This window comes from Podarcis filfolensis (genome assembly GCF_964270895.1).
Source record: "Podarcis filfolensis genome assembly, chromosome: 4".
Lineage (NCBI taxonomy): Eukaryota > Metazoa > Chordata > Lepidosauria > Squamata > Lacertidae > Podarcis > Podarcis filfolensis.
Window position 1 is genome coordinate 21,127,017 of NC_139607.1, and position 24,133 is coordinate 21,151,149.

Genomic DNA, 24,133 nt, shown 5'->3' on the forward strand with positions numbered 1-24,133 from the left:
TACATTTCTCCGATGAAAATAGGGAATATAGGGACGTCCTACCACATCCTCCAGCATCTCTCCGATGAAAACAGGGACGTCCTAAGGAAAAGCGGGGCAGATCAGAAACCGCGACGGTTTCTGGAAAAATAGGGGCACTTGGAGGGTCTGTGCTTATAGGACACAGTATTTCCTACTCGGGGCGGTAAGGTCACAACACAAAGCCGACGCGCTCGCTTCGCACAACGAAGATCAGGAGCAACGCGCCGGCCTTTTCCCGCCGGCCAAGTCCCCTCACACTCTCCCGCCTTTTTCCTACTCTGTCCCCCGCCCCCCACTCCCTCCTTATTGGCCGCCCGACTGTTTTCCCGCCCAGTCAGAGAACCTCTGTCAGGGCCTCCCGCCAATGGGCGCCCAGCTCGATGAAGCAAACCGCTTCCCTCCTCCCGCCCCTCCCGCAAGGGAGGGGGAGAGAGAGGGAAACGGACTAAGGGAGGCGAGAGGGAAGTGACTTCACAATGGCGCTCTCCCCCCCAATCACAAAGGCGGCTGGGCCGCGGCCCAATGGGAGCAAGGCCGCGTTTCGCCCTGCACCCAATGGGAGCGCCGCAGCAGCAGCCCGGCGTCGGCAGGAGGCGGGCGGTAGGGGGGGCGTCTGTGTTGCCGGCAGGGGCGGGGAGAAGTTCACCAGAAGCGCGGCGGCGGCGGCGGCTCCGCCTCCCTGTGGTCGGTGCGCGGCCTGGAGACCCCGCCTCCTGCCTCCCTCCTCCCTCCTCCCTGCCCGGCTGGCCTCTCTCTCTCTCTCAGGCAGCCATGGCGGCGGCGGAGCAGGAGCAGCAGCAGTTCTACCTTCTCCTAGGCAACCTGCTCAGCCCGGACAATGTCGTCCGGAAACAGGCCGAGGTGACTGGCGGCTTCGCGTTGTTTCGCCCCCCCCCCCGGTTCCCCGCTCTCCCTTTCCCGCCGGCTCCAGCCTCGGCCGACCGCGCTCTCCGGACCCGGCCTTGCCCTGTCAGCCTCCCAGCGCCGTGTGTGTGTGTGTGTCTCGGCGTGCGCGCCGGGGCGGCCCTGGCGGGGCCCACGTGCTCCGGCCGGAATCTCCACAGACGGGGCCGGCGGCCGTTAAAGCCGTTGGCCGGGGGGCGTTTCGGCCACCAACCGCCCTTCCCCCCCCCCACACACAAAGCCCCCCCCCCCCGGCGGCACCTCCGCCTCGCACCGTTTTCTCCTCTTTCAGCTTGGGAAATCCGGCCCCCGTGTTCCCTCTCTCTAAACGTGGGCCTTTCAGAGGATCCTCCCCATCCCATCCACCCTGACCTTTTCCCCTTCCACGTCCCCTGATTTTTATTTTCTTTTTAATGCGAGATCCCACGTTTCTAGTGCTGGCCACGATTTCTCAGTATTCTCCTTTTTTTCTCTCCCCCCCCCCACAATTCTATTTTCTATTTCCTTTTCCTCGTTCTCCACCTCAAACCTGACCCTGGTCGTGGAGATAAGCGCCCGAGGCTGGAGCCACCATGGCCTCCTCGATCAAGCCCTAATATTATTAGGATGGAACTGTTGGGAAGGGACCACGAGGATCATCCATTCCGACCCCCTGCAATGCAGGAGTCTTTTCACCCACCTTGGGGGGCTATCACAAGGAATAGAGCTGTAGCATTGTAGGGTTGGAAAGGGGTTCCCAAGGGCCATCTAGTTCCACCCCCTGCAGTGCACGAATCCTGCCCACACTCGTCCCTGGGTGGAAAGGGGTTGGGGGGTCGCAGTTCCCTTTTCTATAGGGACGGGCTCAGGAGGTGCAACCCTCCCATTAGATTTACAGGGGAGGGTCAGATGAGGGGTAGTTGGCTGTACCTGAGTAGTTTGTGGTAAGTTGGGCAACATTATATAGCAAACTAATCGGTAGACACAGTAGCTTCAAATACTGCTTATGCTGGCAACAAAAATGACCTCAGCTGCAATGTTCCTGTGTTGTTCTAAGTTTTGTCATTCGTTTGTTTACATAGGCATGCGCCATTCTGGGCTGTGCTGGAGCACCTGGGGGAGATGGGTCTGTTCTGATTGCCATCTCTTTCCAAGACACTGGGCAGGGATGGGGCCACCCTTGAAGAAGAATGAGTCTTATGTCCACAGTCAGCTAATTTGCTGTGTGGTAATCAAGGAGGGATTCTTAAAATAAGTGTCATGTGTGCTTTCCCTTCCCCCAAATTACTGTGGCCGGAGGGATGTAGATCTCTTGAAAACTTAGCAGAGCTTGTGCGAACCGTGAGATAATGAACCTGTCTCTTCAGCTTTGTGTTTTCTAATCTGTGAAGTGGCTTCAGTGTTCAATAGGGTACTGAATGAAGCTTTCCCCCTTTTCTGTTGTATGTGTCTTATTATTAGAGAAAACTCTGAACTACAGGATTTCTCTGTAATTAGTAAATCAGGATAGTGCTTTATTTCCACCCACAGGAGTGCTTTACATCCTTTATTGTAAAGCCTAGTGGGGAATCTCTGTTCCATTGAAATAAATACCGGCGTCTGGCTTAGCATTTTCTCATTGGATGGCTGTGCTGGGGCTTTTATCATTTACATCACTGGAGCGGTCAGTAGAGTTCAGCACATTCTTTCATTGGGAACAATAGGGTAAAAAAATCTGTTCTTAGTACCCTAATGTAAAACAGATCAGTCTGATTATTTTTCAACATTGTACATACCAACACAAGCAATTTAAATATTGTGAAGCTGCTTGGCATACATGTATGTTTTCTGAAACATAGATGAAAGAAGAGGCAAATGGTGTATTTGAGCAAAAATAAATTCTCTTGTGCTGCTCATAATGTGACCAGTTTGTAAGGACCATGTGAGAGGAAAACCTTTTGCCTCTGGACATAGACGGTGGTGGTGTGTGGTCCCTGGAAGGTTACCCAGGATGAAATGCTGAAAAAAGTTAACCCAACCCCTGCTGGAAAGCCAACCAGTTGAGGAGAGCTCTTTAAGTGGAAGTCCACATGGGTTAGGGTCCTGAAAGTAGTCTGAACAGCAACAGCCAGTGTGTCAGGTAGGTGAAGCTGCTGGTAGACAGTGTATGGGAGCAGAAAAGGGAACTCCTGCTCTTCTTGGCACTGGGAGATGGGAGTAGGGTGCCGCGTTCATCACCAGGTATTTGCATATTGAAGGATGTGTCACTGTCTACCAGCACAAAAAGTGTAAGGAAAGGAAATCACTCTCAGCCCTTTGTCAGAGTGCATGGCAGTTTTTCATGGCGAGTCACCATACCAGCCACTACTGAGTATGAATGAGAATGATGTCACCAAATTAGAAGAGAGGATTGAGATCACTAGTTTTTGGAGTAGGTTTGCATACGGAAATAGGCAGTCCTTAGTCTTGATTTCTTTTACTTCTCCACTGTGCTTACTTTGGAGAGTTAGCAGGATCTAGGCTGAAGAGTTCCATTTTTCTTTTAAAATGTCCACAACGCTACATTGAACCTTTTTTGTGTTTGTTTTCTGGAATCTATGCAAGAGGGATGTCTTGAAGCTCTTTGCATTTTGAATATGCAGTGTGAATACACACAACTTGCTTAGCAGTCGCACTGGGGGGGGTCTGCCTAAAGTCGAAACCATGCATGACCATCGCTACCTTTTTGAAGCCAGTGTGAGAAGTGGGCTTTGTCCGCCTTCCTTACTGGGCTCTGGGAGGGTCTTGCATGGGCTCTGAGAAGCTCCAGCGAGATCCAGAGCCCATCTGAGACTTTCCCTGAGGCCGGTAAACAAGCCTGAGAGCTTAAAAGCTCTCTCCACACCAAAAGAACTTTTAAGCTTTCCACTTTGTGTGCATTTAATTAATGCTCTGTCGGTTGACCTGCCATCAAGTTTGTAAAACTGCAATAATGCAAATTGCAAGTCAACTGTATACTTAAATACCTGAAGCAAAGAATATTGGGAATTGTTCATTCCAGCCAATTCCACAAAATCCCATTTCTCAGTCATTCTAATGTTAAAAACGGAAAGCACTGACTGTCTCACAGGGCAAATCAAAGTAAAAGTAAAGAGCTAGATAGAATAATAAGCAGTACTTCATAGGCTAAAGTAACTAGCGCTATTTGGCAGAACAGAGTTAAGAACACAGCAAGCACTAATCTCTTTAGAGATGTTGATAGATGTTAGTCTTGCTTTCTAAAGGAAATGATAAAGTTAATTTTCAAGGTTTTAGTTTAGAATTATACCTTTGTTCAATAGAACTGGTGGATCAAACTTATTCAAATTGAAAGTTAATCTCAACATAGGTGCTTCTGTGATATGCTTTCTAGTAAATTTAAAAATTGAACTTATTGGAGCATATCTGAGGGTCAAATTAATGCCCCATGGTTTTTGTTTTTAATGATTCTCTTTTCTTTCGTAGGAAACATATGAGAACATACCAGGCCAATCTAAAATTACATTCCTTCTACAAGCTGTCAGAAATACTACGGTTGCTGAAGAGGTATTTTCTAAGAAGTAGTCCCTACAAAACATTTATAATGGCATAATTGAAGCATTGTTTCATGTTGTGGTAAAATGAATTAGCATTGTATTTAATGTTATCAGCTGTAATAGGCACCTGAAAAGAAATATATTGCTATCAATGTCAGTAAGTTAAAGAAGAATTATTGGAAACTTGTCTCAGTAGCAAACACTACTGCAGTAATGCTAAACCACAGTTCGGTTTTATGGGAAGAAGCAAGCATGATCATACAGTTCCTTCCTGTCTTTGCCCCATAGATTGGAAGCTTCAGTTCCCATTTTAGTGGCAAACCATTGGTTTTTTCAATGGTTTGATAAACCCATTGGCTTGGATCCTAAATTCCCTTCTGTACACGAGTTAAGGCATTCTCCCTTTCCCTTTGACTCCTGGTGCCGTCTGAAATTCTGTTTTCTGAAAGCAGCCTATCTAATATGCACCTCTGGGCTCATAATGTCTTGGAATCTACTCCTTATTGCATTGCTCCTTAACTTATTTGCTGCCCAAACCTATTATTGCTTGTGCATTAGGTTTTAATTTCACTTATTGACTTAACAACTGTTGTTGTAGAAGCATTTGGAATCAGTAAGTCATGGCAGCTGAAAATGCTATGTGTATAAGATGCACGTGTGTTGCTATACTATGCAAAATTAAGACCAAATATATCAATATTGCAATAAATCACAGTGAGTATTCTGGCATGTACGCTGGTGGAACCATCACATCTGACATACATCAAGAGATCTGTACAATGCCTGTGTTGCCTGACACTGCCATAGATGTTCCCACACAACACAAATAGAAGTGGTTCAGTCTTCCACACATTCTATTTCTGTTGTCCTTAGCATACTTGTCCACTACAATGTGGCTGCTCATTTGGTAGGATTGCATGTTCGCTGTCTCCCTATTCCCTACAGAAGGGCTGTAGCTCAATAGTAGAACATCAGCTTTGCATTTAGACGTTCCCATGTTCAATCCCCAACATCTCCAGGTCGGGCTGTGAATATCCTGCCTGAAACCCTGGAGGGGACCTGCTAAGCTAGATGAAGCACTGGTCTGACTTTATATAAGGCAAAATGCTGTGGTCCTTTGTCAGTCATCACAGTATTTCAAGTAGAACATGCCACCAATTTTGATTCAAATGCCTTGTACTAATTAACTGTCAATATCTGAGCTGAAATAACTGATAATTCATATTACTGTGGTTAGTGTATACCCATTGACCCCCTTCTGAGGAACTTATTCTGGAATTTTTCTGGTTTGGAGTTTGCAGTTATAACTTGCTTGAAAGAATGAATACTTAAGTATTCAAAGTAACATTTGAATTAATATTTTTCAATAGAGTCTTTAATATATACCTAATCTGTACACAATTCACTTTATTCTTTCATGTTAACACTAAGTTAACTGTTAACAAATGATGTTTCCGTATAAATGTTAATATATGGTAGAAAACATTTGATTTAATTTTCTGAAACTATTTACTAAATGCCTCTTAAGTTCTTCTAACATAGAGTCAGTCACCTAGTTTAGTTCTTATACCAACTGTGACATGAAATAGTTGAGTAAAAAATAGCTATGTGACTAAAGATGCCAAAAATAGGTGCGGCAGAGTCAGCACTTTGGCTGAACTTCTAGGTGTTTTGTTTATGCTTTGTAGGAAAACAACAGCAAAGAACAGAAGTGGAATATATTGTGTTGAAATTAATTCTCCCTCATACAATGTATATCTGTCTTAATAGGCTAGACAAATGGCTGCTGTGCTTCTCCGAAGACTTTTGTCAGCTTCTTTTGAGGAAGTTTATCCAACGTTACCCCCTGAAGTTCAAACTGCTATCAAAAGTGAATTGCTGTTGATTATTCAGCTCGAAACACAATCCAGTATGAGGAGAAAAATATGTGATATCGTAGCTGAGCTGGCCAGGAATCTAATAGGTATATTATAATATTATCATTTATTTGTATTTCTGTGATGCTGGCTGTGTCTGAGAACATTTAAAGGCAATGTAAACTTAAATGAAAAATACAGTAAATCAAACAGGCACTAATAATAATTTTAAAGGGTGAACAGCTAGCAGAATCATCATAGGCTAGAAACATGACCATGTTTGACCAGACAGCATCATCCGTTCATAGATGTTTTCCTAAATAGAAATGTTGTCACTTTCTAGAAAAAATCAAGTGAAGGAAGTAGGCAAGTGGGTTATTCTAGAGTGTGGGTGCAATTACAGAGACGGCCTATTTAGCATCTTCTCTAATCTTCCACTGTGCCTGAGCTTTCCCATCTCTCCTCCAAGTGTTGTGGGGCTTTAGAAAATACTCCTGGCAACCATGCAAGAATATAATGTCCTCACAGTTCACAGCCTATAAGGAAATGCTATGCAATTTTGGCAGTTTTTCCCTTTAAGAGAATGAAACAAATTATTACTTTTTGGTTAACTATTGTGGTTTCAAAAATTCCTGTCTTCATGTTTGTATTCTATCTGTTTTAGATGAGGATGGCAATAACCAATGGCCTGAAGGGCTGAAGTTTTTGTTTGACTCTGTCAGCTCTCAAAATGTGGGACTGCGTGAAGCTGCACTGCACATCTTCTGGTATACTATTATTTGCAGACAAGTGCATGGTCATGCAAGATTGTCAGGTTGTTTAACATTTCTGTTAGGAACCGCATCTTCAAACATGGCTTTCTGACTGGGTTGCAAGGTTCCTAGAAGCAATTGGATAATGGTGGGTGATCATCCGCAGGGAAGTTATTGAGTGTATTCTGGTGCATGTTCCAATTCACTTGGGGCAACAGTGAGACTTAACTGGCCTTACCATTGCTCTGTGTGAGCTGTGTATGAACTTTAGATCTTGCATCAGAGCTCTGACTTAACTCAGAAGAACTTTGTGGCAGACAGTTTGATGTGTGGTGCTCTGCATAAAGTTTTTAAGGCCTCAGGGATGCTTAAATGCACATTTGTATTGTCCCTTTAGGAACTTTCCTGGTATTTTTGGAAATCAGCAGCAACATTATTTGGATGTCATCAAACGGATGTTGGTGCAATGTATGCAAGATCAGGAGAATCCCACGGTAATTCAAAACTCATTTCCTCTTTCGTTTGAAAAACGTTGTTAGTCTTGGAATGTTTTCTACTCTAAAAAAGCAAATGCCCGAAATGAAAACATGCCGCCTTTGTTGAACTGTTGAAATCATTGCAGAAGGATAGACTACCTGGTTGGGATAAACTTGGAAGCATTGTTTTACAGTAGTTTTTGTTCTCCTTGGGATTGTGGTTCTGGCATTTTCTTGTAGTTGTCTTGGTTGTTGGCCTGTGGAGCCCTTTGGGGTCCCATCTTGTGTATCATGCTTACATGAAACCATTGGACGTGGACACCTGAGTTTTTGGGGAGTCACAATGTGCTGATGATGCCCAGCTCTGTCTCTCCTTTGCATCTAAATTCAAGGATTGTGTTCAAAGTCTGAATTAGTGTCCAACACTGGTAATGGGTGAGATGAGAGAGAACAAATGGAAGCTTAATTTCAGCAAAACAGACGTGTTCCTGATCAAATTAGAGAGATTTTGCCTGCTTTTGATAGAGATGCACTTATCTTTAAAAGTTGGATTTGTGACTTGGATATTTTTCCCAACTCAGCCCTGAACCTGAATGCTCAGATTTTTGCAATGGCCAAGAATTATTTTGCACAGCTAATGCTAGTGTGCCAACTTCAGCAAAGTATCAGATCTGGCCAAGGTGATACATGCTTAGGTTTCATCTTAATTATATCTTATAGTACTGCAACATTATTTTTATGTGGCTGCCTTTGGGGAGAGCATTAGGAAACTGGTTCAGAATGCTGTAGCCAGACTGACTTGGGACACTTATAAGGAGCATGTGACTCCTATCTTCATAACACCTTCATTGGCTACCATTGTTTCTGGACACAATTCAGAGTACTGGTTGTGACCTACAAGCCCTTACACAGCTAGAGACCAAACTGCCTTAATTACCATATTTTCCCATATGAGATGTTTCTGAGAGACCCTTCTTTTTATCCTGCCTACATCTGAAGCCTGTTTGGCAAGAACTAAAGAGAGAATCTTTCTAACTAGCTACACTTAGTCTCTGAGGAACCTGTTCAGCCCCTTCACCTTACACCACAGGCAAGTACATTTTTATTCAGACAGGCCTTTGACCGAATAGGCTGGTGTATTATAACCACTAAATAAGTTGCATTTGTCCAACATAATTGGACTTAACTGCATCATCTCAACCTGATATAAGACGAAGGAAGCTCAGGATGAGCATATCCTTTCTTCTGAGGATGTTTTCTAGTTTACTGCTTTAGGAGGACACAGTGTCTTGCTTTTTGAGCATAAAGTTTTAGTACTGATACTATGTATTGGATCTCTGTACGCATACCTGTGGCATGAACAAATAAATATCTGATGAGGAGGGAGTGGGTGTGAGTGCAAAAGTTATGAGTACCTTTGATGTACAAGTATGAATTTAAAAGTTTGAGGAACGCTGTATGTTACTGATGTTGATATTTTATATTCCTTCTAGATCAGGACACTGTCGGCTAGGGCTGCGGCTGCATTTGTTCTTGCTAATGAGCAAAATCTTCCTCTTCTAAAACATTTTGCAGACTTACTTCCAGGAATCCTGCAGGTAAAAACTCATCCATCAAGTTGACCGAAGTATGTTACCTCCTATAGGCTCTGGCTTGTATTTTAAGAGTGTTGCTGTTTCCATGTCAATAATACATGAATTCTAGTGTAAGCATCAAGTACACTAGGTGTCAGTAGCAAAAGTTTAAATACAAGGCATAGCCTAATAAATAATACACTGTAAATGCCTAAAATACACATTACGTGCTTCCTGCATTTGAGCTTTACCAGAATGTGTGCAAGGGCAGCTACTATATCTAAACACTATAAGCGTTAATATTTGTAACAGGGAAGTTGGGATTCTGTGGTATAGGAGAACAGAAGAATTAAGTTCCTCATGTGACTCTGTGATCCTCCGTTGCCATATCAGCATTTTTTTCTTAAGCTTCAAATCTGAAAATTTTAATGTTGAAATTAATCTCTATACAGTCGTACCTTGGTTGTCAAACTTAATCCGTTCCGGGAGCCAATTCGACTCCCAAAATGGTTCAGAAACCAAAGCACAATTTCCAATTGGCTGCAGGAGCTTCCTGGACTCAAGCAGAAGCCACGCTGCACGTTTGGCTTCCAAAAAGCATTCACAAACCGGAACACTCACTCCTGGCTCTGCGCAGCTCAGGAGCCAAAATGTCTGGGTACCAAGGCATTTGACAACCAAGGTACGCCTGTAATTGGACCTTTGTTTTTATTGAGAGAGTCCTAACTGAAACAATTATTGCCTTTTTGCTTCACATATATCACAAAATATATGGTCCTATGCCAAAGAGATATTTTGATAAGAATTTTCACAAGGGGGAAATATAATATATCTACAGTCTATCTTCTTGTTTATTGCTAACCTCACAATATGTAATGTAACCCTTAAGAATTCCAGTCAAACATAATAATGTATAGCAATGATAGCCAACCCGGTGCCCTATAGATATTTTTTTAATTGCAAAAGCCATTCACCCCAATCAGTCCACAATATCTGGAAGACCCCACATTGGCTCTTCATGGTGTATAGTGTCTGCAAATATAAAAGATTGTTACCAGTGTGGAATGGAGGATTTTGAAATATTATATGATTGGCTTTCTTTTGACGCCTGTTAAAACCCTTGCTATTCTTCCAAGCTTTTAGTGGGTACTGATGGGTGATATTTTGTACCTGCTTTGGCCATGTCAGGGAACGTTTTCCTATATGTCAGTCAGCTTTTATGGCATTGTAACATGCAAGATGGAAACAATAATCTGAGGTCCTGAAGCAATATGACCTAGTGCTAAGTCGAAAATGAAGTAGATAGCCCTGGCCTAGGTTTTAAAAAAGAAAATAGACTATAGAATAGATCTGCAATACTATCCTATGCATCTCTACTCAGACGTAAGTCCTATTCAGTTCAGTGGGGTTCCATCCAGATAACTGAGTAAAGGATGTTGGTCTTAATAGTTACAGCAGATGTAAAAACAATATACATTACGTTTCACACAAAAAATCCTAGTTATTGCAAGCAAAAAACAGGAAGTGCATATCTTTTTATTAAGGTGCTATGATTTCTTTAGACCTTTAGCCCCAAGGGATATCTGAAAATGGAGACAAATTAGTATTGCTATTATTATTACACCAATTTGTAGGCGGGAGGTGAGAGAGCTAAGGAGCACCCTGTAGGCTTTTAGTCTCCTAATCATAGTTAAGGGATCAGGCGGTATTGCATCTTCACTAGGCAGGAGATTGAGAGGGAGAAGAGCAATGTGAGCAAATAAAACATGCCTTAGTAGGTGAAATTATTTGAAATAACTCGGTGAGACAAGATACATTTTCTACCTTTTGAGCTCTCCAGTATGTCCTCTAGTCTTTGGTTCTGTGTTTTGGTTGCAGTATGTTGAAGCACTGAATGGTGTCTTCCTAACACAGTGCTTGGATTTGAATGTGAATTACAGGTGAAAAAGATATTAACTGAATTCTCTTTTAGGCGGTAAATGACTCCTGTTACCAAAATGATGATTCAGTATTGAAGTCCCTTGTAGAGATTGCAGATACGGTTCCAAAGTATCTACGGCCACACTTAGAACCTACATTGCAACTAAGTTTGAAGGTAAGTTGACTGTCCCATCCCAATTCATGTTTTGGTTGATTAGATAGGTGGCCCGATTTTTAGTACTATACTTCAATATCTTTCTTTTTCAGTTGTGTGCAGATACTAATCTCAGCAACATGCAACGCCAACTGGCTCTTGAAGTAATAGTTACATTATCTGAGACCGCAGCTGCTATGCTTAGAAGGCATATCAATATTGTTGCACAAGCTAGTAAGTAAATTTATTGTCTTTTATTATATTTTTTTCTCAGTTAGAATTAAAACAGTTAATGTGGCATAGGTTTGTAGATTAGGTAAAAGACACATACCCTGGTCTTACACAGTAGTCACAGAGCTGTTTTTTAGAAGCCTACTCTAGTCCGCTACCCAAACAACCAGAAGGACGGTGTTTTGCCTTTTTTATAAGACTCTGTCAAGTATGCAGCCCTGACTGTTGAATCTAAAATGGGGCCAGCATGAAGCAAAAATAAAACACTCATTAACTTTATTAATATGGGCACCACATGCTTATTAAGAAGGTATTCTCAGTGCTGCCTGTGAGCTGTTTTTTGTGACCCAAGAGTGGCTTAATAGGTTGTTCTTGATTTTGTTTTTATTATGTGTTTTGTATTTTTGTATTGTGGTTTTATGTTATGAATTTCCCTGAGATCTGCTGGTATAGGGTGGTATACAAATTTAAATATTAATACTAATAATATTAATAATATATTAAGCTAGTGTATATTGAGTCAGTTGAACGGTCCATCTAGCCCACTTCCTACCTTGCAACCATTTTTAGGTAGAAATGCCAGGGATTTGGCTTGTCGCCTTCTGCACGCAAAGCATGTGATATAATAATCCTTCCCTGTGGGGCCATTGCACAGATATAATTCGGAACTGGTGCCTCACAATCCAAAATTACTCTGTTGGTACACGTTGTGGCAGAGTGAAATATGGACAAGTGCCACATTGCTTCATGAATTCTACTGGGATGTGAGGTGGCTGTTCATGAGCAGTCAGATCTCTGTTAAACCTTTTTCTGTAGATTGAGCAATGTTAATTTCCTTAGTTCCTCAGATGTTAACAATGATGGTTGACCTAGAAGAAGATGAAGACTGGGCAAATTCTGATGAGTTAGAAGACGATGACTTTGACAGGTAAACAAGTTGTTTTTAAAAAAGGAAAAAAATCATATGGTTTGCCATTCTCAAGGGCTCCCTTTCATTGCAAGCTTTTCTTTGGTACCTACTCAGGTACCCAATCAGAACCGGGGGGGTAGAGTCAGAGGGACTATAAAACCAGCTCTGGGAGGGGCGAAAGAGGAGTTCGGTGGGAGTTGGGTGGTTGGTTGGAGTGGGAGTGAATTGAGATAGAGTCTGGGGGTAGGTTGAGTTAGTGTAGCGAAATAAGCTGAGTCAGGAACAGTTAGGAGCTAGGAAGACAAGTAAATATCTGAGAGGTGGTGTTATAGGTCTGGATAGGCACCCTATGATTGTAATTGACCGATACCGTTTATGAAACCACACGCTTGTTAAACTGCAATAAATAAACAGAAGTTTATGTTTCAGTTTAAACCTGACTGGACTCAGTATTGTACCAGGTAGGGCCTGGGTGGTGGCAGCGAGAAATAAAGTGGTGGCACAGGGATCAATAGACGATGAAATGTCTGGGGACCCTGTGTGATCGCCACACCTACTGCTGGCTTGCATGCCCTTACCTGTGTATGCAACATCCCCACGTTGAGCTGCCAGGTTTTAAATGTCACCTTCATGCAAAGGTGTTCAAATGGGAGCTAACGTGATACATAATTAGCCCTTAGGTTGATGCGGGTAAGAAAATAAAGGTGCTTAACTTTTCTCACCTTAAAAACCCCAGATTTTTGCAAAAGAGAATCCTTTCTTACAAAACACACTTTGCTGAGAACAAGTACTGAGGAAGAACTCTCCTACCTGTCTGTAGAGAAGATCTCATATCCTGTAGGGGCCGTAGTGGAGGGGGGAACAAAGGCCCCAGTTGTACATGCTATTCTTAAATCCAAGGCAATGTTGATTACATCTTATAACAGCAATCTGTCTGTCTTACTAGATGCTTCTATAAAAATCATTTGTTATGTGATTTCTAGAAGCAAGCATGGTCCTTCTCAATCATTCTTTTTATTGAAATCAGAGTTTTCAGAAGCATAGAATTTAGTTGTAAAGGGATAACTCTCAGAATACATTAAGGGAGATCGGTGTGTTGATGCATATCAGTAATTTGTTTCATGTTTCCGATTTGTACATCAGCTTTTTATTTAAGTGATTTATTCACATTTATTGATATAGCCATTAAAGTATAGTTTACAACGTGCCAGGAGCGCTCTGCTATATTTAGAACATATCTTTTGCTTTCTTGGCAACTACTTAGTAAATTATGTGTATGCCAGAAACCAAAAATAAATGGCATATTTACTAGAGCAGTTTGTTCCCATGCTGGAGTGTACTCAAGCTTACTTAAAGACTGTAACTGTAAATTTATGTTGAGATTTCAACCATTTAGAATTTGTATAGGAGCAGGAAACTAAATAAAAGATACTTCGTAGGACTGGTTACTTCATGAATACAACAGTCTTTGCAAACAGTAAGACATGGACTGTGTTTGATCTCCTATTAAAGGGCTCAACGTTTGTTTAAGTATCATGTGTAACAAAGAAAAAGATTTTTTGAAGGGCAGAAAAATAATGCACTAACAATATACTGTCAGTATTCAAAGGCCATTAGTATTTCCCTCTAAAATGAAACATAACTCAATATAAACCCTCCAGATGTTCAAATAGCTATCTGCATGAAATTGGCACTGATTTAAAATACGTTCAAATGTAGCAAGGGCCTTGTAAGTTCTCAGACCGTTGCACAATGGACAGTGAGCATTTATCCTTCCAGGATCAAGGTGTATGTCTCTTGACAACCATAAGTGCTCACAATATCCACTTATTGTCCTGCTATTAACGTGCATACCATAGGAATATAGTTTAAAAATACAGCACCTGCAGTAAAAAACAGTAAAAAAAACCACCTGCAGATTGATTTTGCCAGTACAAAATTTATATGAAATTTAGCTTTAGACTAAAAAGAATATATCACTGAGGTCTTTCAGCATTGCACCTCCAACATCTAGCTGTATTAGACAGTGCCTTCCTCTACAAATGTTGTGGAATCTAATATACCTGAAACAACATTTTTGCTGCATCCACCTCGGTTATAAATCTAAAGAAACATTCTGTATAGATTCTGAAGCAATTTCCATTGTCTGGGTTTTGTTTATCTATCTATATCATTACATTTTATATCCCACTTTTCCTCCAAGGAGATCAAAATGGCACATATCCTCTCCCCCTCCCCATATTATCCCAGCAACGACCCTGTGGTGTAGGTTAGACTGAGACTCCAAAGTTTCTGAGCATCTACTTTACAAAGGTCCAATAAGCAACTATAAATAGTAGTCGTGGATTTAACTTTCTGAGAAGATCCAGTAATTCCTTCCAACAATTTAGGAGGTGCCAAAGCACTCAAAGCAGTTGGTTTATAAATAGACACCAACAGGTGTTGTAATTGAAGATATTGTCTCCCATTTGAACCTTTCAACTGTATAAATTCCTCAGTCAACCTATTTCTTCCACAAAAAAGACTGCCACTATCTTAAAATTAGAATTACCCCATAATTTGTCACGTGCATATGGGTCAAATTGTAACTGACAAGGCAATGTATGTTATGTCTCTTTAGTTGCTAAATTTTTAGGTGCTGTAGGTCTTTTTCTTCTTTAATCCTTAGATCCCACAATTAGCCACATCCTGAGAATTCTTAAAATGGCCACTAGCACACAGTCCCCTAAACCAAAAGATAAGCTTTAAGTTTTTTGAGTTTAGAGGGCACCTGTTCTCTTTTTTTAGGATAACCGAAGTCCTTCACATTCCATGTGCAAATTTAAAGTCATATGATGGTTACATTACTAGTATTATATTTGTCACAAATATGTTTGGAACACTTATTACTCTTCCCCACCACAACATCTGTAAAATCTCCTAATGCTCAGGCATGTAACACTACTAAAAATCCATAGTAGTGTTTCCTGCTTGGCAGGGGGTTGGACTCGATGGCCCTTGTGGTCTCTTCCAACTCTATGATTCTATGATATAAATCACAAAGACAGTGTATTTGTTGATAAGCTAGGAGGATACTTTCTAGGCATCTATATTACAGTGTAGAAACCACAAGAGCCTTATAACGTAAATATCTATAGTATGTATCCATGCTGAGCAAACAGATTAAACATGCAATTTATGTAAACGTTGACATAACACCATCTATAAAAACTTGCAAGGCCAGAGGGCAGGGGAAGAAGAAGAATGAATATCCAAAAACCAAGAAAGGGAGGACAAAAAAACCCACTACAACTTTCATATTCAATAACAGCATACCTCATTCACCGCCTCCGCCTCCCATCCCATTGTCTCCTTAGATTTTTCACACACAAAAATAGAACACACTGGAATCCAATACTGCGATAAAAGTATGGGTTGACTACAGACATAATATGCAAACCACTAACAATTTTTCTATTAGTCAGTGCTTGTTTGACCATATCGCAGGGCTGCTGATGGAAGGAGTCCTTAGGTTTTTCTTCAAATATTGGTTCAATAAAGTAATGCTCTCATTTCTGAGAAACTGACTCCTAAATTGAGGGTATCTCAGGGTGCAGCTTAACCTATGCATTTGCTGCTCATTTGACAGGCCAATCAGAGTGATGGAAGCCCTGAGGAGATATGGCTTTATTTGGTATTCATAACATTTGTTCTGTATTTTTTCTGTATCAGGTCGGTTTTTGTTGTAGCATCTAATTCATTCTGTAATCTGAGAATATACTTTGTTTTGAGATAATGGCAGTGAACCTTTTCTTTGTTTACCCAATTTTTTCTCTTATTTATTTTATTTCATAATAAAGTATCATTTTTAAAAAAGGAATGCAAACATTAATAATATGTAACAATCTGTAAGAGCATAATAAAAAGGCCACAGTTCTAAGTTGGAGGAACGTCCTCAGTCACATCACGATTTAATGCCACGTACGCCTTCGCAATGAAGATAAGCCGTAATCACTTCAAATTAGTATCCGCAGTCCAGCAGAGATAGCAGAAGAGAAGGCCTTAAAGCACTGGAACATTTCACTCTGCATCCAATGTTGGATTTATTCCAAGGATGTGTTGTTCCTCTGCTTTGTACTGGGATGAAAAATGAATGTTGCTGATCACCTATACAAAAGCAAAAAGTAGCAGGGAAACTTAACGAGTAAATAATTTCCTGTTGCCATGCTTCATTAAAAATCTCTGTTGATTAGAGTCTCTTTTGTGCAATCTGCAAATAGCATAATATTATGCTGTTCCATTCCTCACCGAAGTTCCCCCTTTCTGGCACATTGCAGCAGAAACTCTCTAACTTAAAATGTAAAAAAATTAAAAATCAATAAATTGGCAATGTTTATCTGTAACTTGTAAAGAGAGGGCTGATATCTGGTGAGCCTGATCTCTACCAAGTTGATAATATTCAGGTAATGCCAATATCTTTCATAAAATATTTTCAATGAACTTAACAGGCTGATCTTACTTTTGGCCAGATTGCCAAGAATCCATATTGCATTTTTGTGTGCAGTTTTCAAGTTGAAGCATTCTAGCCATCATCGCATAAGTAGATTTTGGTAGTGCCACCATTGATGTGTCATTTGCAGCTGCACTGTTGTCCAATTTAGACATTCTGGATTCTGCTTGATCAAGCCTAGCTGCAGTGCTCTACAGAATCATGAAGCTGGTCAACAGATTCTTTAATAGGCTTTTATAGCTTTTATTGTCCAGCCATCTTTTTAAGAGTTGACATTATTGGAATAGGTCAGTCATTAAAGCATGAGACGCTTGAGTTGTGGGTCCATGCCCCACATTGGGCAAAAGATTCCTGCATTGCAGGGAGTTGAACTAGATGACCCTTGTGGTCCGTCCCCCCCCCCCAGCTCTACAATTCTATGATTCTAGAATCTTCAGCAATTCCCACTGTCCCTGCAGCCTGGTGCGAGGCTGGTGCCTGCAAGTTTGTGGCAGATGCACCTGAGTTTTAGATGCCATGATCTCACAGAGAAAATCACTCCTTGAAAAATAATCACCTGCTTTCAGTCCACTGGTTCAGTTTGTGTAATTATCAGGCTATGTTTAAGCCCACAATTGCAGGAGTAACTGAAGAGTATCTGACTATGCCATCATTTGAAACTAGAAGTCAACTTTTATTATTTATATACTGACTTTGGGGGCATAGCCCATCACCCAGTGTGAAATATAAAATTCAGTATATTAAATGTCTTGATGTATTTATATTAAGAACAGAAGTGGGTTTAATAAAAAATCTATGCAAATAGATTTCAATTTTAAAATGTGTCATGAAAGCTGTGCCTCTAAATACCTTTGCATCTAATGGATAAAGTACACATTGTTTTCCTGATAAATCAAAAATACTAGGAAGCATATCTGAAGGAATACAACCAAGTACTTAATTTATTGGGTTGGAAGCAGTTAAGTCATTCTTGGAGGAGATTTCATTGAAATTGGCAGATTAAAGTCAGTCAAGATTAAATTGCAAGCGCATTGATTTTATAGGGTCTGCTTTGAGTATGACTTAGTTGGATGCAATGCATTGGCTATTATCCTAAATTTTGACTTACAGGTTTTTATTTTTTTACAAACTTGCTTTAGCAATGCTGTTGCTGGTGAGAGTGCGTTGGACAGAATGGCTTGTGGCCTTGGTGGAAAACTTGTTCTGCCTATGATAAAAGAACATATTATGCAAATGCTTCAGAATCGTAAGTAATTTAATTTTGGACTCAAGGCAGATGTTACAACATGTTGATCAGTGGTAATGCTTCTGGTGCTGAGCTGTTAAAACAAGTGAAAAATGTCATCAAAGACAGGCTTAAGTAACTTTGAAGCCAGTGGCAAGGTGCAATTTGTTCTTTCAGCAACAGTTCTGAGTGATCTGTAGTAGGAGCTTCTTGTGCAGTTATTGCTTGTAGGAGAAGAGAGCTATTAATTTTTCCTAATATTTAAAGGTTCTGGGAACGGATTCATCAGGATTGATTCTGTTCTGCAATCCAAGATTGTTCTTCATTGTGACTGTAAACCCTTCCTCCAGTTCAAGGAGTGTCCCAAGTGTGTGAACAGGAGCATCAATGTGTCATTCTCCTTATTTGTCCAAACAAATAGATGGGTAGTAGGATTTCATCTGCCTGCCTTGCATTCTAACCTTTGCTGTAATGCAGGTGTGGAGAATTAGACCGAGTCAAATCCGTACTTTTCCCAGCTCCTGTGAGCTAACTTTCAGCATGTGGGCAAGACCACCAATCTGTTACCTGATGTCATAATTATGACATGTGATTGACAGCTTTCAAAGTCCAGTGGAAGTTGCTATAACAGCTGATCTTCGTTTACAGGAATATACTTTGAAATCTGTGGAGGGGGAAATACTGCTAATGCTGAGCACTTAACCTCTGGAAAGGAAAAAAAATCTGTTTTTAAACCACTGAAGGAAGCATGTGCTCCACTTTCCCAATTCACATTGCTTGTGGCTTTTGATATGGCAGACCTTGGTTCCTTAATATCAGCTTACTAACCAGGATCTCAAACCACAATGTGCAGCTTGAGAGAGAAAGGATGAAGGTTGTATTCACAGCTTAGTATAAGAGAGAGAGCCACTGAAATTGCCTTGAAGAGATTCATGTTATGTGTAAAAATATATTCCTAGTTTCTGTATGCTTTTTACTAAACAATATTGCTTCTTTCAATATCTTTCAATGCAGCTGACTGGAAGTGTAGACATGCTGGCTTGATGGCTCTCTCAGCTATTGGCGAAGGCTGTCACCAACAGATGGAGGGGATTCTGAATGAAATAGTTAACCTGGTTTTGCTTTTTCTTCAGGACCCTGTAAGTTTAAAGCACTTGGCTTCTTCAAAGTTTGCATTTGATTCTTTTATGAATTTATTAATCAAAGCTAAATATTTCAGCACCCAAGAGTAAGATATGCAGCTTGCAATGCAATTGGTCAGATGGCTACAGACTTTGCACCAGGCTTCCAGAAAAAATTCCATGAGAAGGCAAGTAGAAAGCTATGTAATTCAATATCAACCAAATTCATTCTGAGACAATTCACTCACAGTAGCCATCTGTGTTGTAGGTAATTGCAGCTCTTCTGCAGACCATGGAAGACCAAGGCAATCAGCGAGTTCAGGCTCATGCAGCCGCTGCTCTGATCAACTTTACTGAAGACTGTCCCAAATCACTGCTTATTCCTTACTTAGATAACTTAGTGAAGCATCTTCATTCCACTATGGTATTAAAATTGCAGGAGGTAAGACAATCAACTGGAGGATGATTTGAAAGCAGAATTGGTTTGACTAAAATCCTGCTTTGAGATTTCATGAAGTTTTTTAAAAAAATAAATGTTTTTTTCTCCCAACAGCTGATTGAAAAAGGCACTAAGTTGGTTCTGGAACAGGTCGTTACATCCATTGCATCAGTTGCTGATACAGCAGAAGAAAAGTTTGTTCCATACTATGATTTATTTATGCCTTCTCTTAAACACATTGTTGAGAATGCTGTGCAGAAGGAACTTAGACTCTTGAGAGGGAAAACCATAGAATGCATCAGCTTAATTGGCCTTGCAGTAGGTAAAGAAAAGGTAAGTTGATAAGAATTAAATAAGCACCTATGTTTTCATGGGAGATAGCTTTGTGTGCGCAAACACCCCAGAATACTAGCAGCTGGGAATCGCAAGGGGGTAGAGTGCTGTTGCAGTCAGATACTGCTTTTGGGCTTCCCATAGGCATCTGGTTTGTTATTATGAGAGCAGGATACTGTACTCTATGGGCCATTGACCTGATGTAGCAAGCTCTTATGTTATTAATGTATGCTGACTATTAATACTACTGCTAGTGGTTACAGGGAACCAGGCAGAGGGCGTTCTCAGTAGTGGCGCCCTCTCAGTTTTTCAGTTGTGTATTGTGACCTCCAGCCCCCAAAAAGTTTTATACCCCTGTCTTAGTACAACATGATCAAGCCTCAGTCAGCCCAAAGCTCACATGCTCCCCTCTTCTCCCACATAGCTAAGAGAAGGTTCTTGAAGCTTTTGGTCTGTTTTTTATGTAACCACTGTTTCCTAGGTACTGTAAACCAGTGCATGCGCTTAAAACAATATTATTTAAGAAATCTAGCTTCAGAAACTATGGTTTGCAGTTGTCTTGTTTCAAACTGCCCATAGTTGGTGTTAGCTGCTGATAGTTGATGCAACAAACCACGGTTAACTGAAAAGATGCAAAAGCTCCCAAATTCGTCCTCAGTCACACAGCAGGAGAGAGGAGGGAGGGATTCCATGAGACCAAGTCATCCTCTGGCTCTTTCATTGTGTAGTGAACAGTATTGTATTCAAGCCAGGAGCAGCTGGCATGGTGAGGTGGTACTGTGAAGCCACACTCCCGAAACTGGCATTGCTGTCACGCATCAGAGTAAGGGCTGCGTGGATGCACTGACAGCTCTCTCTATGTGCCTTTTCAGCTAAAAATCTCACCCCTGTCCTAGCAAGCAGCTGCAACACTGATGTCAGGAGGCAGCCCTGCCCAAGACATCCGAATGACCAGTTCTAATTCTTTATTAAGAAAGTTACAGACCTATAGCTAATCAGCCTGCCAGTTCTCCTAGCCTTTGCAGACATGGGATGGAGTCCACAGCAAGGAGATGACTTGTCCGCACCTAAGCAAAAGTGCCCACATTCTTTATAAACAAAACAACATCCACCATGCTGCCCAAGACCTCCCATTGCTCCCCCTGCCCAGATGAGGGCATAGGTGGCAAATACCCAACTATTACAGATAGTTCCCCTTTCTGGGCTTAGAGCCCAGGACCCCAAGCTCACCGATAAGGATAACATCAAAGCGAGCCAATTAGTTTATATCAAAGCAAGTGAATATAAGCATATATGAGCTCATTGCTACAACTACCAATTAATTGTAATCTTGACTACCAAGATGGCAATAGCAGAGCTTCTGTAACAGTTCATCTTTGGTTCAACACACAAACTGAAAATAAATTTGGTTGTTTTATGTGTTTGGCTATTATTTTATGATTTTCGCTTAGAACCTTGTTCTCTGCTGTATTTCAGTATGTAGTAGGCTCTCTCTGTAATAACTCATGAACTCACATTTTCTCCTGGGATCTCCAGGGTTTTTAAGATAGCATAAATGACTAATCTAAAGCTGCCATTCTAAATGAAGTAGGTTCTTAGAGGCCAACTAGATAGATCCTGTTTCTTCCCTGTGGTGTCAGATTTCTGTAGCTGATCTGGACTCTCCAGTTTAGTATGGATGGTGAACCCATGTTTATTTGCAACACTACTGTGGTGCTTTCATATCCTTTCTGGTCTCTTATAAGAAACTATTGTCTTGAAGTGTAATCCATTCAGGTTGCTTTGGTGTGGCGACTGTTGCATTTGTGCAGGTGTTTGGATTACATAACTGTTTCCATCTGGCGCTACAATTCTTTTCTGAAATTTTGAATAACTATATAAGTTAGCAGCAAGCAGCATCTGAATGTACTTGGTTTCACTGCTTTTGATGTCACTTCAAATGTTCATAACTTCATTGCAGTGTTCTTGCATTCTTTGATTGAAACCAGTTTAAAACCATGAGTATCTTTTCACAAGTTTTAAGCTTTTTACTTAGAAAATAACTATTTAGCTGCCCTGACATAATTTCTTGGTTCTTCCTATTTATAGTTCATGCAGGATGCATCAGATGTGATGCAGCTCTTGCTGAAAACACAGACTGACTTCAATGACCTGGAAGATGACGACCCTCAGGTATATCAAAGCCTTACTTTTACCTTTGAAAGCACCTTATTACTAGAGTATCTCTTGCCTGTTGTCAGGGCGGTGGCTGTTTAGAAAGCTGATCCATACTTTGGCCAAAATTTCTGTTGCCACATGCATTTTTAGTAGGATCTGTAGATTAAAAGGTTTCTGTGGCAATGTGACTTGTTTTAGTTTTAGCTTGGTTTGAGATTTCACTGTACGTAAGTGGCCCAAATCTGCCTTTTTCCAGTTGGTTGTATTTGGAGAAGGGAAAAGCTGCGGAACTAATGCTAGCTTTATACCAAACTAGCTAAAGGCTCATTGTGTGATAGAGCGGAGATGAGATGGGGAAAAACTGAGACTTTTCTCCAACCCCATTCATCATTGTACTGGGTGATTGGTGAGTTCCAATCTTCAGTAGCTTCTGCATTTGTCCCACTGCTCTCTGGAGTCACTTTTTCCTATAGTCACATTCCTTGCCTATAGGGACAGTTCGTATACAGAAAATAGGATTCACTGGGGAAGCCAGATAAGGAATATGCTTTGTTTATAACATTGGTATGGTACAGTTCTGTGGTACTTTCCTACATCTTTATCAATGCAGTATTCAGAAACCACTTTTGACTGGAGTCAAAAGTTTTGACTTTTTAATTTCCTGCTGAGTGTTGTGGCTCCAGCTGATTGCAGTTTTTGTCATCTAATGGGATAGTGGCTTTTGGCTACCAAGATGAAATGTTCCCTTCTCATCGTACCTCTGCCCATGAGCTTACTAGATGGCCTTGGGCAAGCTATTCTTTTTCAGCCTCACCCCTATCTGCAGTATGGGGACTTAGAAGGCTCCCCCTAGAAATCTTCAAAACTACAATTTTGAAATGCTAAGGATTACTGCTCAGCTGTTGCCTGTAGAAAATAATTCCTAACAATGTGAAGCATCTGTACGACTTAATTTTTAAGATGGGTTTGATTTTTTTCTCAGCACAGGCAGTAATGCAACTTTTAAGAAAGTATTCTTGCAGAAAAGAAAAGTAAACCAAGGCTGTTAATTTTCAGATATCGTATATGATTTCTGCATGGGCTAGAATGTGCAAGATCCTTGGAAAGGAATTCCAGCAGTACCTCCCTGTTGTGATGGGTCCTTTAATGAAAACTGCATCAATTAAGCCCGAAGTGGCTCTCCTTGACAGTAGGTTCTGAGACATATTCCATTCTTAAATTAGCTGTAGGGAATGGCACAGCTCTCCTAATTATTTTCTCTCTCGATAGCACAAGATATGGAGAACATGAGTGACGATGATGGCTGGGAGTTTGTAAATCTGGGTGACCAGCAGAGTTTTGGTATCAAGACTGCAGGCCTTGAAGAAAAAGCAACTGCATGCCAAATGTTGGTGGGTATTATTTTGACCACAAGGTTTGAACTGAAATCAGTATTCAGCAGTCTGGAGGCCCTGAGACTGCAGCTCAGGAGCTGAATTTGGCTCATGGGGAATTAAAATTTAGGAGGGTGCAGCAAGAAGGGTGGAATAGCCTGGTGACTCAGTAGGCTCTTTCACACTATTAAAGATAGGGAGCATTTGCCCTTGGGAATAGAGAAGAGAAAGTAGGACCAACTTTAGTGAAGGAAGGGTATGGACAGACTAGATAACACTTGTGGAATGTTATTGTTGTTAAAAGATTTAATTGTTCTGTAAAGTCAAAGATGTTTAGGAATGAATTAATCAGACAAAGTGCGCCAACTTATCACGTGACACAAGAGTGTCCCATTTTCCTTTATCTTCGTAGGTGTAGTTTTCCTGTTTGCTTAATTGTTTCTCAGTATACCTGATGGTCATTTAATAATTGCGCAACAGTATTCCTTTTCTAAATTGCTTACATTTTTTTGTTTTAGGTTTGCTATGCCAAAGAGCTAAAAGAAGGATTTGTGGAGTACACAGAGCAAGTTGTAAAACTGATGGTTCCTTTGTTAAAATTCTATTTCCATGATGATATCCTTTTACCAGAATGTGTCTGTAAATGCCTTGTGAAGTTTTAATATTATAACCTACAAAATGTTCCCA

The 24,133-nt window shown here is 40.9% G+C and overlaps 1 protein-coding gene across 2 annotated transcripts in view; it reads left to right on the forward strand.

The window, feature by feature from the left end:
* Nucleotides 1–576: 576 nt before the first annotated feature.
* Nucleotides 577–24,133, forward strand: part of IPO5 (importin 5) — a gene marked incomplete at its 5' end in the record, with an annotated part of 37,057 nt that continues 13,500 nt past the window's right edge. The window contains 18 exons of one of the 2 annotated variants that reach the window (XM_083610497.1): nt 577–882; nt 4,366–4,446; nt 6,207–6,399; nt 6,957–7,059; nt 7,442–7,538; nt 9,014–9,118; nt 11,067–11,189; nt 11,282–11,402; nt 12,240–12,327; nt 17,938–18,044; nt 19,038–19,162; nt 19,243–19,332; nt 19,413–19,586; nt 19,698–19,916; nt 22,005–22,088; nt 23,130–23,262; nt 23,343–23,464; nt 23,965–24,061. In XM_083610497.1, coding sequence (XP_083466623.1) covers nt 577–882; nt 4,366–4,446; nt 6,207–6,399; nt 6,957–7,059; nt 7,442–7,538; nt 9,014–9,118; nt 11,067–11,189; nt 11,282–11,402; nt 12,240–12,327; nt 17,938–18,044; nt 19,038–19,162; nt 19,243–19,332; nt 19,413–19,586; nt 19,698–19,916; nt 22,005–22,088; nt 23,130–23,262; nt 23,343–23,464; nt 23,965–24,061 — 2,368 coding nt within the window. Of the gene's footprint in view, nt 883–1,083; nt 1,848–4,365; nt 4,447–6,206; nt 6,400–6,956; nt 7,060–7,441; nt 7,539–9,013; nt 9,119–11,066; nt 11,190–11,281; nt 11,403–12,239; nt 12,328–17,937; nt 18,045–19,037; nt 19,163–19,242; nt 19,333–19,412; nt 19,587–19,697; nt 19,917–22,004; nt 22,089–23,129; nt 23,263–23,342; nt 23,465–23,964; nt 24,062–24,133 lie in introns of those variants that run through there. The other variant, XM_083610498.1, reaches the window with a different exon arrangement.